We start from the raw sequence: 13011 nt of genomic DNA on the forward strand, positions 1-13011 counted from the left end.
ACAGTAAGTGCATTCACCATGCATCATGTGGATACAACCCATATTGAAAGAAATATGCAGGTACATTAACGTGCAGCAAATATGCAAAACTGTGTCAAGTGCCACATTTAGAAACAAGAGAAAAAGACTTTCTTACCTGTCTGACTTTTCAGCCTATGATGGAAGATGTGCAGTTTCTGCTCTCCTGATCCAATAAAAATAATCAAGACCTCATGAAAAGCACTGCTCTACCAGTGCCTACATGTGCAATCCCTGCATAAAAATTAGGCCATTCTTAACCTGATTTGGGTTGTGTGGGAAAGGAGTTCCACAAAGGAGGTTTTATTTTGGGGACATTGTACAGCTGTTGGAGTGTGCACTGAGCCAGGAAGGTTTCCCTGGTGTCACTGAGCACCTGACGAGCATATAGACATTAAAGGATCCGATGAGCTTTTATTTGTTTTCTGTATCAATTGATAGAACATCAGATAATCAGGTGTTACTTTGACCATCAGAAGGATGCCTGTCCAGTCACTGAAAATCTAGATTCTGTAAGCCTTATCTTTTGGTATGAGGATGATTCTTTCTAATAGTAATGATAATAAAATAATGCATTTTATTTAAAGGTGACTTTCAAATCACTCAAGATCACCTACATTAAAAACAATAAATAGCAATAATATTTGAACATTTTTTGAAAAACCTACAAGATCAGTTTGCTCCACAGGGAACCATTCTCTCTCCCTTCCTCTTCACTATTTACACACAGACTAAGCACTGCAGAGACCTGCCATCTTCAGAAATCTTCACAATTTTTCTGATGACTCTGCAGTGGTTGGGTGTATTACTGGGGGGTGTGAGAGAGAGTACAGGACGGTAGTGGACAACTTTGTCACATGGAGCGGGAAAAACCACCTACAGCTCAATGTGACAAAGACCAAGGAACTGGTGGTGGACCTGAGGAGCACTAAGGCTCCAATGAGGTGGTGGAAGGGTACAAGTACTTAGGGGTGTATTTGGACCACAAACTGGACTGGTGCAAGAATGTGGACACTGCGTAGAGAACAGGCCAGAGCCGCCTCTATTTTCTGAGGTGGCTGAGGTCCTTCAACATCTGCAGGACAATGCTGAGGATGTTCTATGAGTCGGTGGTGTCCAGCACCACAGAGCGACACAGGAAATCATTCCTGCCTGTCGCCATCAAACTCTGCTCTGTGACGGACACATACTTTTATATATACAATGTATATATGTTACACATGTAAATACCTGTATTTGTTTAGATTTATACTTATCTTGTTGTTTATCATATTTTTATATCTTTCACTTTCTTTCTTGGTCAGGAAAACTGCAAGTGCAATGTCTGTACAAAAAAGAATTTCCACTTGGGGATATATAAAGGAATTCTGATTCTGATTCTGATCTGGGATAGCAAAATAAATTTTGAAAATCTGTCTCATTCTGATCTAGATTACAGATTCTGAAATTTTGGGCCCAGACCTGCAACCTCGTGAGCCACCTGCAGTACTTTTAATTGGGTCCCTCCTTTCCTCAATGCAACGTGCCCAAATGGAGGACAGAGGCTGGCTCATGATTAAAAGTTTGTAGCTTCTAAGTATTCTTTGCATTGTGCAGCCCACTGACTCTGCTCACCTGCGCATATTGACATCCTCAAGTTAATCATTTGAGATCTTAGTTCAAGTTTTCAGTTAACTGCTTCAGGGTTTTTGTCAAGTTGTGGGGAAAAAAGAACCACATACAAAAAAATAAATAAAAATAAATAAATGAAACTTTCAAAAGAATTAAGGGACCTCTTTTAATGAAGAGGTTCATCCTACAGACAAACCAAGAAATGCCACATCAGAACTTCCTGTAAGTTACAGTGTGACACTGGGGAGGCCTGCTATCATGCTGAAGTGAAATTGGTCAGTAGCAACAGGAAGTTTGCTTTTAACAGCGTTCTGAATTCAGAGAACACATTTGATGATATATGGGATTTGGGACAACCTTTATTTTGAAATATCACATCAGAACTTCCTGTGAGTTATTGTGTGACACTGTGAGTAGTCTGGTATGGCTGTGAAGTCAAACTTGTCTGTGGAAACTGGAGGTTTCTTTTCATTAAAAGCAGGAAAAATAGCCCCAAAAAGTCAAGTTAGAAGGCTTTAATTTTGAAATATCACATTGTAACTTCCTTTCATGAATCCTCTGTTATTAACAGAATTTGTCTTCGAAGTACAATTATCAGGTACCGTAGTTTTATTCTATTGAAAAGTAAATATTAGATGACTAATATTTACTTTTCATATTCATTTTGTTTACATTCATTTTATTTATCTTGATTTATTTATTTATTCATTCATTTATTCTATTCATCATATTATTGAGAGACTGGCTGAAAGATGAATTGATTAAATGAATGAATCTAACTTTGCCTATAGTTGTGTGGGACACTGCTTTTATTGTGAAATCGGTTTGAACACGCTATTACTCATATGGACGCACTAGGCGCTTGACGCACCAGGCAGGAAAAATGTTGTGGGGGCTTTCTTGACTGGGGTGCTTTTCAAATACTGAGGCTGACTTGACCGTAATTTAGATATAGAGGTGCTGATCATCATCACACTCAGCAAACTGTTTCAGTGTGAGCTGGAGGTCACTGTTCAATGCAGCCAATAGGACCACATCATCCACAAAAAGCAGAGACGAGCTCCTAAGGTCACCAAATCTAACACCCTCTGCCATTTGACTGCACCCAGAAATTCTGTCCATAAAGGTTGTGAGCAGAACTGGTGACGAAGGGCAGCCCTGGTTTGACTTTCTGCTGATAATGTGAACCAAGCTCCCACTCTGACAGTACAGAGATGGACACATATTCCCAGAAATACTCCCACATTCCTGCAGAAACTAGAATATGCTTGTCCAGTGTGCAGCCTTCTCCTATACTGTGCAGATTAGTACTGTAACAAGCTCTGTCTGGTCTAAATGCGTATTTGGATGTTTTCTTTCCACTATGTCTTTCAACATGTTACAGTGTCATTTTGACTAGTTAAAATGTTAATCTAAATTATTTGACAAATAATTTTGACACGTAGTACATTTTCAGCTGCGAAAAAATTTCAACTAGTCAAAACTCATTCACAGATATCTTAAATTTCATTATAGATATCATTAATTCTTTTTTGATTAGTAAAAATAACAAATACAGATATCTACTATTGTATTTCTTTACTTTTACTAGAAAAAATTGGTTTTCTCAGATATCACTGTTTGCTTTTCTAGTGTGTCTGATGTATCAACAAATGACTTTGGATATGTCATCATTCCGACAAGTGGAAATTCCTTTGTTGATATCTAAGCTTCAACACTGACTAGTTATAAATGGTATTTTGAATAGTGTTGCTAGTGCAAATATAATTTTCACTAGTTAAAATTATATTTCAGACAACTGAAATGCAATTCTAAATCTCCGTATCTCTGTGCCTACGAGTTACAATTCCAAGCCAACATGTCATTAATTCGTATTTGAGGGTCAGAAATTAATTTTAAATATCTAGAATTCCATTTATTATATCTGTAATGTAGGAGCAATTTTAGATATCTCAGATGAGGATTTCCCCTAGTGAGAAATCATTTTTTGACATAAATAGTATACATTCTTACAAGTGAGAACTGAGTTGTAGATATCATTAATCAGAATTGCAGCTAGTTAAAATGACATTATGGATATGCTGACTTTGAATGATAAAGCATCAAAATTGAATTATAGATATCTGTAACTGAGTTTGAATAGAAGTCAATTGTACAAGTTGACTAGCTGTAACTAAGGTACAGATATCTACAATGTGCATTGTCACTTTCACACATTGAGAAATTAAAGAGGGATATCAAGAATGAACATTTTGACTACTTAGAAATTACTCGTTGATATCTGTAATTAGTTACAAGTCAAAATTACATTGTGAATATGTTTGCTTGGAATTTTAACTTGTCACAAACTAATTGTTGATATCTGCAATTGCTGCTACTGATGAAATGATAAAAGGGCTCAGCATACGCACAAACTCATTTCACCCTGTTTTTATACGAATATTGATTAGTGCACCTACAAACAAATAGTACACCTAAATACAGGTGTATTTTTAATGAATTGTAGCTCTTATGGTAGCTACATGAACTAACCTCATGCAGGATGGACTTGGATCCCCCACCTGTCCTCTTACCTGTATCTAGTCAATCATTAATGTCTCCAGTCAGACAGGGTTTGTTCAGGTACACGGAAACGACAGGACAAAAACCGTTCCGAACACAACGCTCTCTCATTGTGATCCAGAAAAAGTTAGTTTGATATTCAGTTGGCCATTAATCTGTTGTTTTGGTTGGTGGCTGCATTTATGTGTTTGTTTTGTGACAGACAGAGTGTACAGGAACATTAAATATACAATGACAAGAGGAGCAAACTGTAGCTGGATCGGGCCTGAGATCCCTCTGTCATCAGAGATCTTCAGTGGTAAGTTTTTTTATTTACTCAAGATAAAGTACAATAGTAAATCTCAGCTTGTCTTACTTAAAAAACAAAAATGCTAAACAAGTGTTCTCAGTCAGAAGGATTGAACATTCAAGGCAAAATGCTGTTATTCCTAGATGTTTTATGATTATGCATACAGGTTTAATACATCCCACTAGAAATAAAATGATTTGTATTAACATGCTTCAACTAATGAACAAATAATTAGCTACATAGAAGTGATTTTTTAACTTCTGTAATTGAGATAACTCTCTCTAAAATTCTGGTGTCTTCTACTTTATTTCTTCTCTCTGCTAAAATTTTTGGTCTTGAACCAGTCGTTTGTCAGGCTGTTACTGTAGTCTTAGCAGGATGTAATGAATGAGTGGATGGACTGTTGACCAAAGTTATGTGTTTTGTCAAAGCTAAAACCCAGATTTCTACAATGGGTCTTGAAGCAAGAGGATAGAGAACCTAGGTGAGAGAAGAAGTGCTGTCTGGAAAAGTCTGGACCTATGTACATACATTATATTGCCAGAAATATTCACTCACCCATCCAAATAATTGAATTTGGGTGTTCCAATCACTTCCATGGCCACAGGTGTATAAAATCAAGCACCTAGGCATGCACTACAAACATTTGTGAAAGAATGGGTCACTCTCAGGAGCTCAGTGAATTCCAGGGTGGTACTGTGATAGGATGCGACCTGTGCAACAAGTCCAGTCGTGAAATTTCCTCGCTACTAAATATTCCACAGTCAATTGTCAGTGGTATTATAACAAAGTGAAAGCGATTGGGAACGGTACTTGTCTGACTACACTGTGCCAAGTGTTAAGTTTGGTGGAGGGTGGATTATGGTGTGGGGTTGTTTTGGCCCCTTAGTCCCAGCGAAAGGAACTCTGAATGCCTCAGCATACCAAGAGATTTTGGACAATTCCATGCTTCCAACTTTGTGGGAACAGTTTCAACATGACCGTGTGCCAGTGCACAAAGCAAGGTCTATAAAGACATGGATGAGCAAGTCTGGTGTGGAAGAACTTGACTGGCCTGAGTCCTGACCTCAACCCAACAGAACACCTTTGGGATGAATTAGAGAGAGGACTGCGAGCCTCGTCCAACATCAGTGTCTGACCTCACAAATGCACTTCTGGAAGAATGGTCAAAATTCTCATTAACACACTCCTAAACCTTGTGGAAAGCCTTTCCAAAATAGTTGAAGCTGTTATAGCTGCAAAGGGTGGGCCGACAACATATTAAATCCTATGGATGCCGGGTCCTGCTCAAAGTTTCTTCCTGTTAAAAGGGAGTTTTTCCTTGCCACTGTCTGCTTGCTTGGGGGTTCAGGCTCTGGGTTTCTGAAAGGACCTAGAGAAAATTTTGATTGTGAAAGGTGCTATATAAATAAAATTGAACTGAATTGAATTATGGATTAAGAATGGGATGTCACTTAAGTTCATATGCGTGTAAAGGCAGATGAGCGAATATAGTGTATGTATGGGTGTGGGTATGCATTCCTGTCTGCTGTGTATGTCTTTTTTGAGACCCAGGGATGCTTCTAGTAGCTTGAAATATTTGATATACAGCCCAGCCCTCAGTGTGATCATACTGTGTGTTTTGTCAGCCATTAAAGATGAGCTGTGGCTTTTTCTCATTCCGGCCGGCCTGGCTGTCATTTTACTGGGAGTGTTTCTGGAGGAAGTGGGCTTCTTCCTGCGCCACGTTACCCTGTCCAGACGAAAATGGCTCTACCTGTGGATCTTAGGAACGTACCCGGTAACATCAGCTCCTCCTTCTCTGATAGCTGCACATCTTTCAGTGCCATGAAATCAATGACCATCTCAATCCTTTGTCAAGCATATTTTTTCCAAATGCACTTTGGCTTGTTTTTTTAGGTGTTTGCCTTGACCTCCGTTATAGCGCTGTATGTGCCACGCTCTTCCTCACTGTGTAATTTCATTGCTTCATTGTGAGTTAATAGGTCTTAACATAAACTTAAGACTATAATCACGTGTTGTACATTGGTACTGCACATTGCTGCCCCTGTCTCAAGTATATATCTGTGCAGGTATCACTCGATCACTTTGTTGAAATTCATGGGACTGATCACAGACTTCTTTGGAGGGAAAGCTCGTATGCTGGCTGCTTTGTCTGGACAGCAGGTATCTCCAGATCCATTTCCCTGTTGCTGCTGCTGCTGTCTCCCTATGGTGGCCATCAACAGGTAGTACACACCAGACACCAAACTGCATTGAATGTGATATTTTAAGAATAGATTTCAATAGAGTCAACGTCATGGTAGAGCTAACATCTTCAAACACATGCCCCGCCCCCCAAGAGAGCTCAAATATTTAATATAATGTATGTATAATACACAACTGTATAAAAACAAACCTATACATTCATATATAAAGACAAGTCCAGATACTGTCACCAAGATTTTGTTTAGCAGGATTTAGTAAAGCTACATCACAACAAAAGTTAACTTATGATACTTTTCATGTAGAGCAGGTCCAGGTCCAGACTCTTACACAAAACAAACATTCCCCCGTGAGCAGATACCACTTGGACAAACTACACACAGAACTGCAGTCTACACAATAAGATCAGTTGGAGCAGTTTAGTTATGATTATGATCACATTTACTAATGATTATTATTTTGGATAGTGCATGGTTTCCTGTCATCTGAGAGCAATTTTAAGAATGATTTGTATATGTGTATAGCTACTGTCCTGGCTTAGGTTAAGTATTACCTGCACGTGGGACAGTTTAAAAATATTGACAACATCACAATGAAAAGCATGTTTATGCATATACATGTACAATACTGTGCATAAGTCTTAACCCCCCCACCCCTTAGATTTGTTGTTTCAGCAAAGTTTTTGGTGTCTTTATAGATACAGATACAAACAGAAAATACAGGAAATATGTACAAAAAGTTTAAAAAACCCAATTTTCAGTACAAAATGGCTTATGGCAAAAGTCATGTGAGCAGTTGTGTTGCATGATTGTAGAAAATAGTAGCGTGTAGGCAATAAGACTTGCCATGCTACTAACATGTTGAAGCTTGCTCCCTTCTCTTATGTGTGTAGCAGCAGTCGTGGCTGGATGATGGCTGCTGTTCTGCAGCTCTCTGTTGTCCGCAGCATCTTGTTCTTTATCACTCTGGTTCTGTGGACAGATGAACAGTACAACTATGGTGATGTGAGTCGTTTATTCAGACCTCCATTTCTGTGAATGTTCCCAGTGAACATCACAGGGATTATAAACAGTCAAGGTGTTACCTGTGGTAGTGTAATGTATTGTATATTAGAACTGTTCCTCAGCCTTTCTTCTTTGCTTGTCTGTTCTACATACCCTGGTTAAAGGACATTTCTCCTCTTGGATTTTTTTTTCAGTGCATTACCACATTAAAACATTTTGTTTTTCTCTTAACTGAGTCTATATTACAGTATTTTAAAACATTGTCAACACATAAAAATTACCAAATGTTTGCACTGAAATTGTTAAGGCACCTTATTCAAATGTGTAGTTTGTAAGATATGGCCAGAATTTTAGACAAAACTACAACAGTGTTGACACTGTGTCAAAGATGTCTTGTATTGTATTGTACTGTACTGTATTGTCTTCACAGTTTTCGACTATATTTAGCTTGCTAAATAGCTGGCTCCAGCGGCTTGTCCTGTCTCTTGTAGGTAATACCCTGCTGTAGTTTCAGCTGGGAAACATATATAAACAGTGAGCCCAACTCTCTCTTGTTTCTTTGCTGCTTCACCTCTGGTCTTCTTGTCCCTGGAGTCATAGTCCTTGTCAGAGCAGCAGTAAAAGACCTCTTCTGCTGTATTCCATGTTGTTAAGTCTCAGAGTCTCAGTCGCTGTGTCCTTTCCCAGTCAGGTGTCACTGTTCATTGGGAGGCTGCAGGCAGCTGCTCCTCACAGTGACTCCAGCTGTAATCTAAGGTTGCTGTGCAATCACAATCCAGTCGGGAATATGGCTAATGGTAGCTATAGTTAAAAGAAAACCACTGCAAACAGTATAGTGAGCAGGAGTGGTGGTTACTCTGTTTGGAGTTCCCTTCCTATTTCTGGCCATATTTTACTAGGTGCCATTTCAAGCCCATCTGTAGCTACAGTGTATCTATGAAACACAGCAATCATGTTCTTATTCAAAATGGTTTTTGACCTTAATTCAGCAGATTAGAAGTCTATAGTGTCGTTCACTTGGAAACTGAGCATTGTATGTACACAACTAAAGGCCTCAGCATGCTTCAAATGAAGTGCTTGTCAGAACAGCATCTTAAACTACCTTTGCAAATGCGTCCAATAATATTTTTAATTTTTCAAAACATACAATATGTTTCACACTTTATGCAGTGATTGACTTTTCACTTTTCCTGTGAACAATGGTACCTTGAATGTTTCAATGTATGAAAGTTTGTCCTGTTTACTCCATTTGTATTTTAGACAACAGGACACAGTTCTTGTAGAGACAGCAGAGGGGCAATGAGATGCAGCCAGGTTCTTCATTTCTCCTTGCAGCATGGATATTCAGAACCACTAGAAACACTTCGGCAGTTGTAGGAACAGGTTCATTTGAAGCATACTGAGGCCTGAAAATATCAAAACCTGGCTAGCAGCCTATTGAGGCTGCAGTGGTTCATTTCATTTGAATTACTCTCAGGCAGGTACAAACAGTGTAAGATCAGCTAGGACTAAATTGGTAACAACAACCTTCTTGTTCTCCAGGTGGATTCAGTCAACCCCAACTTGTATGTGAATGGTATCATATGTGTGTCAACCCTCGTGTCCTTCTATGGTCACCTTCTGTTTTACAAAGCCACTAAGAGTGCTTTACACGGCTACGGACTGAGAGCCAAGTTCATCTGCATCATTGTGGTGCTGGTGCTGTGTGGCCTGCAGAATGGCATCTTAGAAACTATGGGTGCTCTGGAGGTTATCCCATGCACTCCTCCCTTCTCTGTTCTGACTAGGTCCCAGTGTAAGTCACATCACATCTGTTCTCTTTTAATCTCAAATCATCTTTACCAGTACCTCAGATGGAAGCTGTAGTGTAACTGGGTTTTCCAAACTGAACTGTGCTTTGCCTCGTTGCTTTCCCAGATATTCTGTCGACCATATTCAAACCGCTGCTGTTTTTCTCTGAAGTCATGCTTAGAGTAGGAAGCCCAAATGCTGAGACAATGTCATACTGCTGTGCTCTATGTTGCAAGCTGGGTAAACACAGGGAATATGACAAATTGTCAATCAGTATCCAAAAAGACAATGGATACTGACAATGTGGGGCCATATTTCAAGGCAAAACAACTAATTTGATAATCCATTAGGTACTATACACTGATCAACCACAACATTAAAACCACTGACACATGATGTAAATAAATTAATCATATGTTTACAATGCACTGTTCTGTGGGAAGACCTTGGGTTCTTACAATCATTTGAATGTTCTTTGACACACACCACCCACCCAAACATTGCAGATCAAATACACGTCCCCATGGCAATGACTCTTTCCATCAGCAGCAACCTGTCCACAGCTGGACTATGTACCCTGTCACAGGACCACAATAAAGGCATGCAGACTCAGCAGATCCAAACCTGACTGAGAATATGTGGGATACCCCAGAATATGGCTAATTTACCCTCATTGCACAGGACCAAAAGGATCGGACATTTCAATGCCGGTGACCACAAAATACCCCCAGAGGTCCTGTGTGCCTTCTCCTGACAAGTTGGTTGGAGGATGGATTTTGCTTATTCCAGTGCATCCCACAGATTATTGATCAGGTTGTGATCTGGGGAGTCGGCAGGCCATTGTTATGGTCCTTGAGACAGCCTGAGCTGTTTTCAAAATGTGACAGTGTAATCAAGCTTGTATTGTAACTAATTGTAATTAACAGTCTTGCTGTCTTATTACTCAACTTCAGAAATGTTCTGGTGAAGTCAGTAATGTTAACGTATTGTGATATTATTGATACATAAGAATTTATTTACATGTTATCATCTCATGTAACTCAAACAAAAATGGTAACTATAAGTGAAATTTCTAACTTTAAATATGTTTTGCCTTGAAATATGGCTTGATTGTCACTATCCTTTGTTGACTTCTCATATTCCCAGCATTTATATGCTATCAAGAACACAGCAGTATGACATTATCCCAGCATTTGAGCTTCTCACCCTGAGCATGGTGTCAGATGAAAATGGCCGCTGTGTGAATATGGTCTATTGGCCTCACAAATCAGTTTTCACAAAATGAAAACCAACCTGAAACACCATAAATCTGGTTTTAAAGGTGCTGCTGATGTACCTTCCATGTCTGGGTCAGTGATCTGTTTGGTTTGGTTTATTTCTTATTCCTGCATATGTCTTTTTGTGTATAGACATTCATGTTCTCTACATTGATTCAATGACCAAAGTCAGTAGGTAACTGGAGAAAGATCACATCTACACCAAACACCAGAGACAACTGTCAAACAGAGACAGAACTACCTGTTTTTATGTGATTTAGATAAAAATATTAAGTTATACCAACTAAGCAAGTTTCAATTTGCAATTCCGATTGAAATTTGCATTCAACAACATAAAACATGTCGTTATTCTAACAATACAAGAATGTTTGAATTATTTGTTTCTGCATTACCAGGACATTAAATTGTAGGCACTGGTTGCTGGTATCTTTCTAACGTGTATTGTGTTCTCTGTCTTTCCTCAGTGATCTACCACTACTGTGTTGTTGTGGAGATGTTTTGCATCGGTCTATATGCCCGCCACACTTTCCGTAAAGTGGAGCCGATAATGGTAGATGATTTGGAGGGGCCTATTGGTGTGTCGCAGTTGGACAAAGCTGTTCAAACAGACAATGTTGAGATGACACATCACAAGCCCAACCTTTTATCAGAGGACACCTTGTCCGGTCACTGCCTTGCCGGTGCCTTCAATCCCAGTTACACGAGTAACAGCGAGGACAGCCTGTGCAGGATAGAGCATGCACCTCTGGATGGTTTCACCTTCCCTCAGGCTGGAGGTCAGCAGTCAGGCAGGCCAGAACCATTGGAATCCAGTTCTGCAGAGGAACCTGGTGTAGATCTGACCCACATTACTGTCAGGGCTGACATTAACTATCAGGACTATAAGGATGTCACTGTGGTTTGATCAACTATAAGAAACCAAGCAAAAGTCTAAATACAGTGTCTAAGTGTCTAAGTCTAAGCTTAACCACTGAGGATGGTGGGGCCCTGAGGACTTGTCTGGAGAACTGCACACTGAGCCATGACAAACTGACCGAACATGAAACTGTTTGAGCGTGGTAAATCTCCTGGGGCAGATTCAACAAACCTTTTAAACTTACATTTCTGAGGTTTAAACTGTCCAAACTATACACTGCTGCCATAAGCTGCTACAGAATGATGAATTATTCAACACTTGGTCTCATCAATAGAAATGTCATGTTTCTGTTTCTGGCTATTTAAAATCCCTAGAGTTTGTGTTAATAGTTCATGTTTTGTACTGTATATACTATTTGTCTGTTCCACAGACTATCACAATAAAAGTGAAAGTTTCTATGAATACAAGATAACATAAAACCCTAAGAATTTGAAAGGGCTGGAAACTGCTGTCCCTTAAAATTCTGTGCTACAACATCCAAGTTCAGTGTCCTGCAACATTGTGTATCCTTAACCTACTGTGGCATGGATTTGACCACATTTATACATGACTTTGGATGAAAGTGTCAGCCAACTGAAAGAGAGGTCTTTCTTGCCCAAGCAAAAACACTCTGTACACTCGCCTTATACTTAAAGCAACAGAAATTAAATTGTATTTTTTTTAGTGTGCAAATAATATATCCTATGAAATGAGTACAGAAAAGAGAAATTTACTGTTTTCATTTTTTGATTTCATGATTGTGCCCCACCAATCAGAATCTGTTTATTTCTTGTTTACATATATGGAGAACTTCTTTGCATACAGCCAATTTAATTGTTTTATTTTAAACTGCAAATGAAATAACAACCCAATAGCCTTGTAGTTAATGTCTTGCTAATGCTAATGTCCTTTTGACAGAAGCCAACTGTCTGATGTCTCCTGTTCTTGCGTATTTTAAATATCAGTACAGCCAATTACACAACACCAGCTGTGGTTTATATGGACTGATGTTCATTTTGTCTAAAAAAAATAAAATAGACCCAATAGCAGTGATAAGGTGGCCCCACCACTTGAGCACCAATGCAGAGTTACAGTTCATCTAATTATGATCAGATCAGTATACAGTGCACTGAACAGAAAAATATTTAAATGTCTATCTATAATTCAAAATGCATGCCCTCGACCTGTTGTGTCCCTCAAGGGCCAATTCTCAACCCACTTCTGTTCAACCTGTACATGCTCCCACTTTGCCACATCATTCACAGCAACAACCTTTTCATATCAATTTACCCAGCTCTCTCATTACATGACTACAGTCCTGGAGAATCATTAGAATCATAATGTGAATGCATTTTGGAA

The 13011-nt window shown here is 39.1% G+C and overlaps 1 protein-coding gene across 3 annotated transcripts; it reads left to right on the forward strand.

Moving 5' to 3' along the window:
- Positions 1-3399: 3399 nt before the first annotated feature.
- si:dkey-16n15.6 (organic solute transporter subunit alpha) lies at positions 3400-12799 on the forward strand. 3 transcript variants are annotated; one of them, XM_046397009.1, is made up of 8 exons: positions 3400-4317; positions 4394-4489; positions 6109-6260; positions 6380-6453; positions 6553-6708; positions 7578-7689; positions 9232-9484; positions 11222-12799. In XM_046397009.1, exons 2-8 carry the CDS (start codon positions 4423-4425, stop codon positions 11659-11661), a joined length of 1254 nt encoding a protein of 417 aa, XP_046252965.1. In that variant the 5' UTR covers positions 3400-4317; positions 4394-4422; the 3' UTR covers positions 11662-12799. The 3 variants fall into 3 exon arrangements, with proteins under 3 accessions (XP_046252965.1, XP_046252964.1, XP_046252963.1); XM_046397008.1 differs by having other exon boundaries at positions 3400-4489; XM_046397007.1 differs by lacking the exons at positions 3400-4317; positions 4394-4489 and having other exon boundaries at positions 6012-6260.
- Positions 12800-13011: the final 212 nt, after the last annotated feature.

This window comes from Scatophagus argus, chromosome 8 (genome assembly GCF_020382885.2).
Source record: "Scatophagus argus isolate fScaArg1 chromosome 8, fScaArg1.pri, whole genome shotgun sequence".
NCBI lineage: Eukaryota > Metazoa > Chordata > Actinopteri > Scatophagidae > Scatophagus > Scatophagus argus.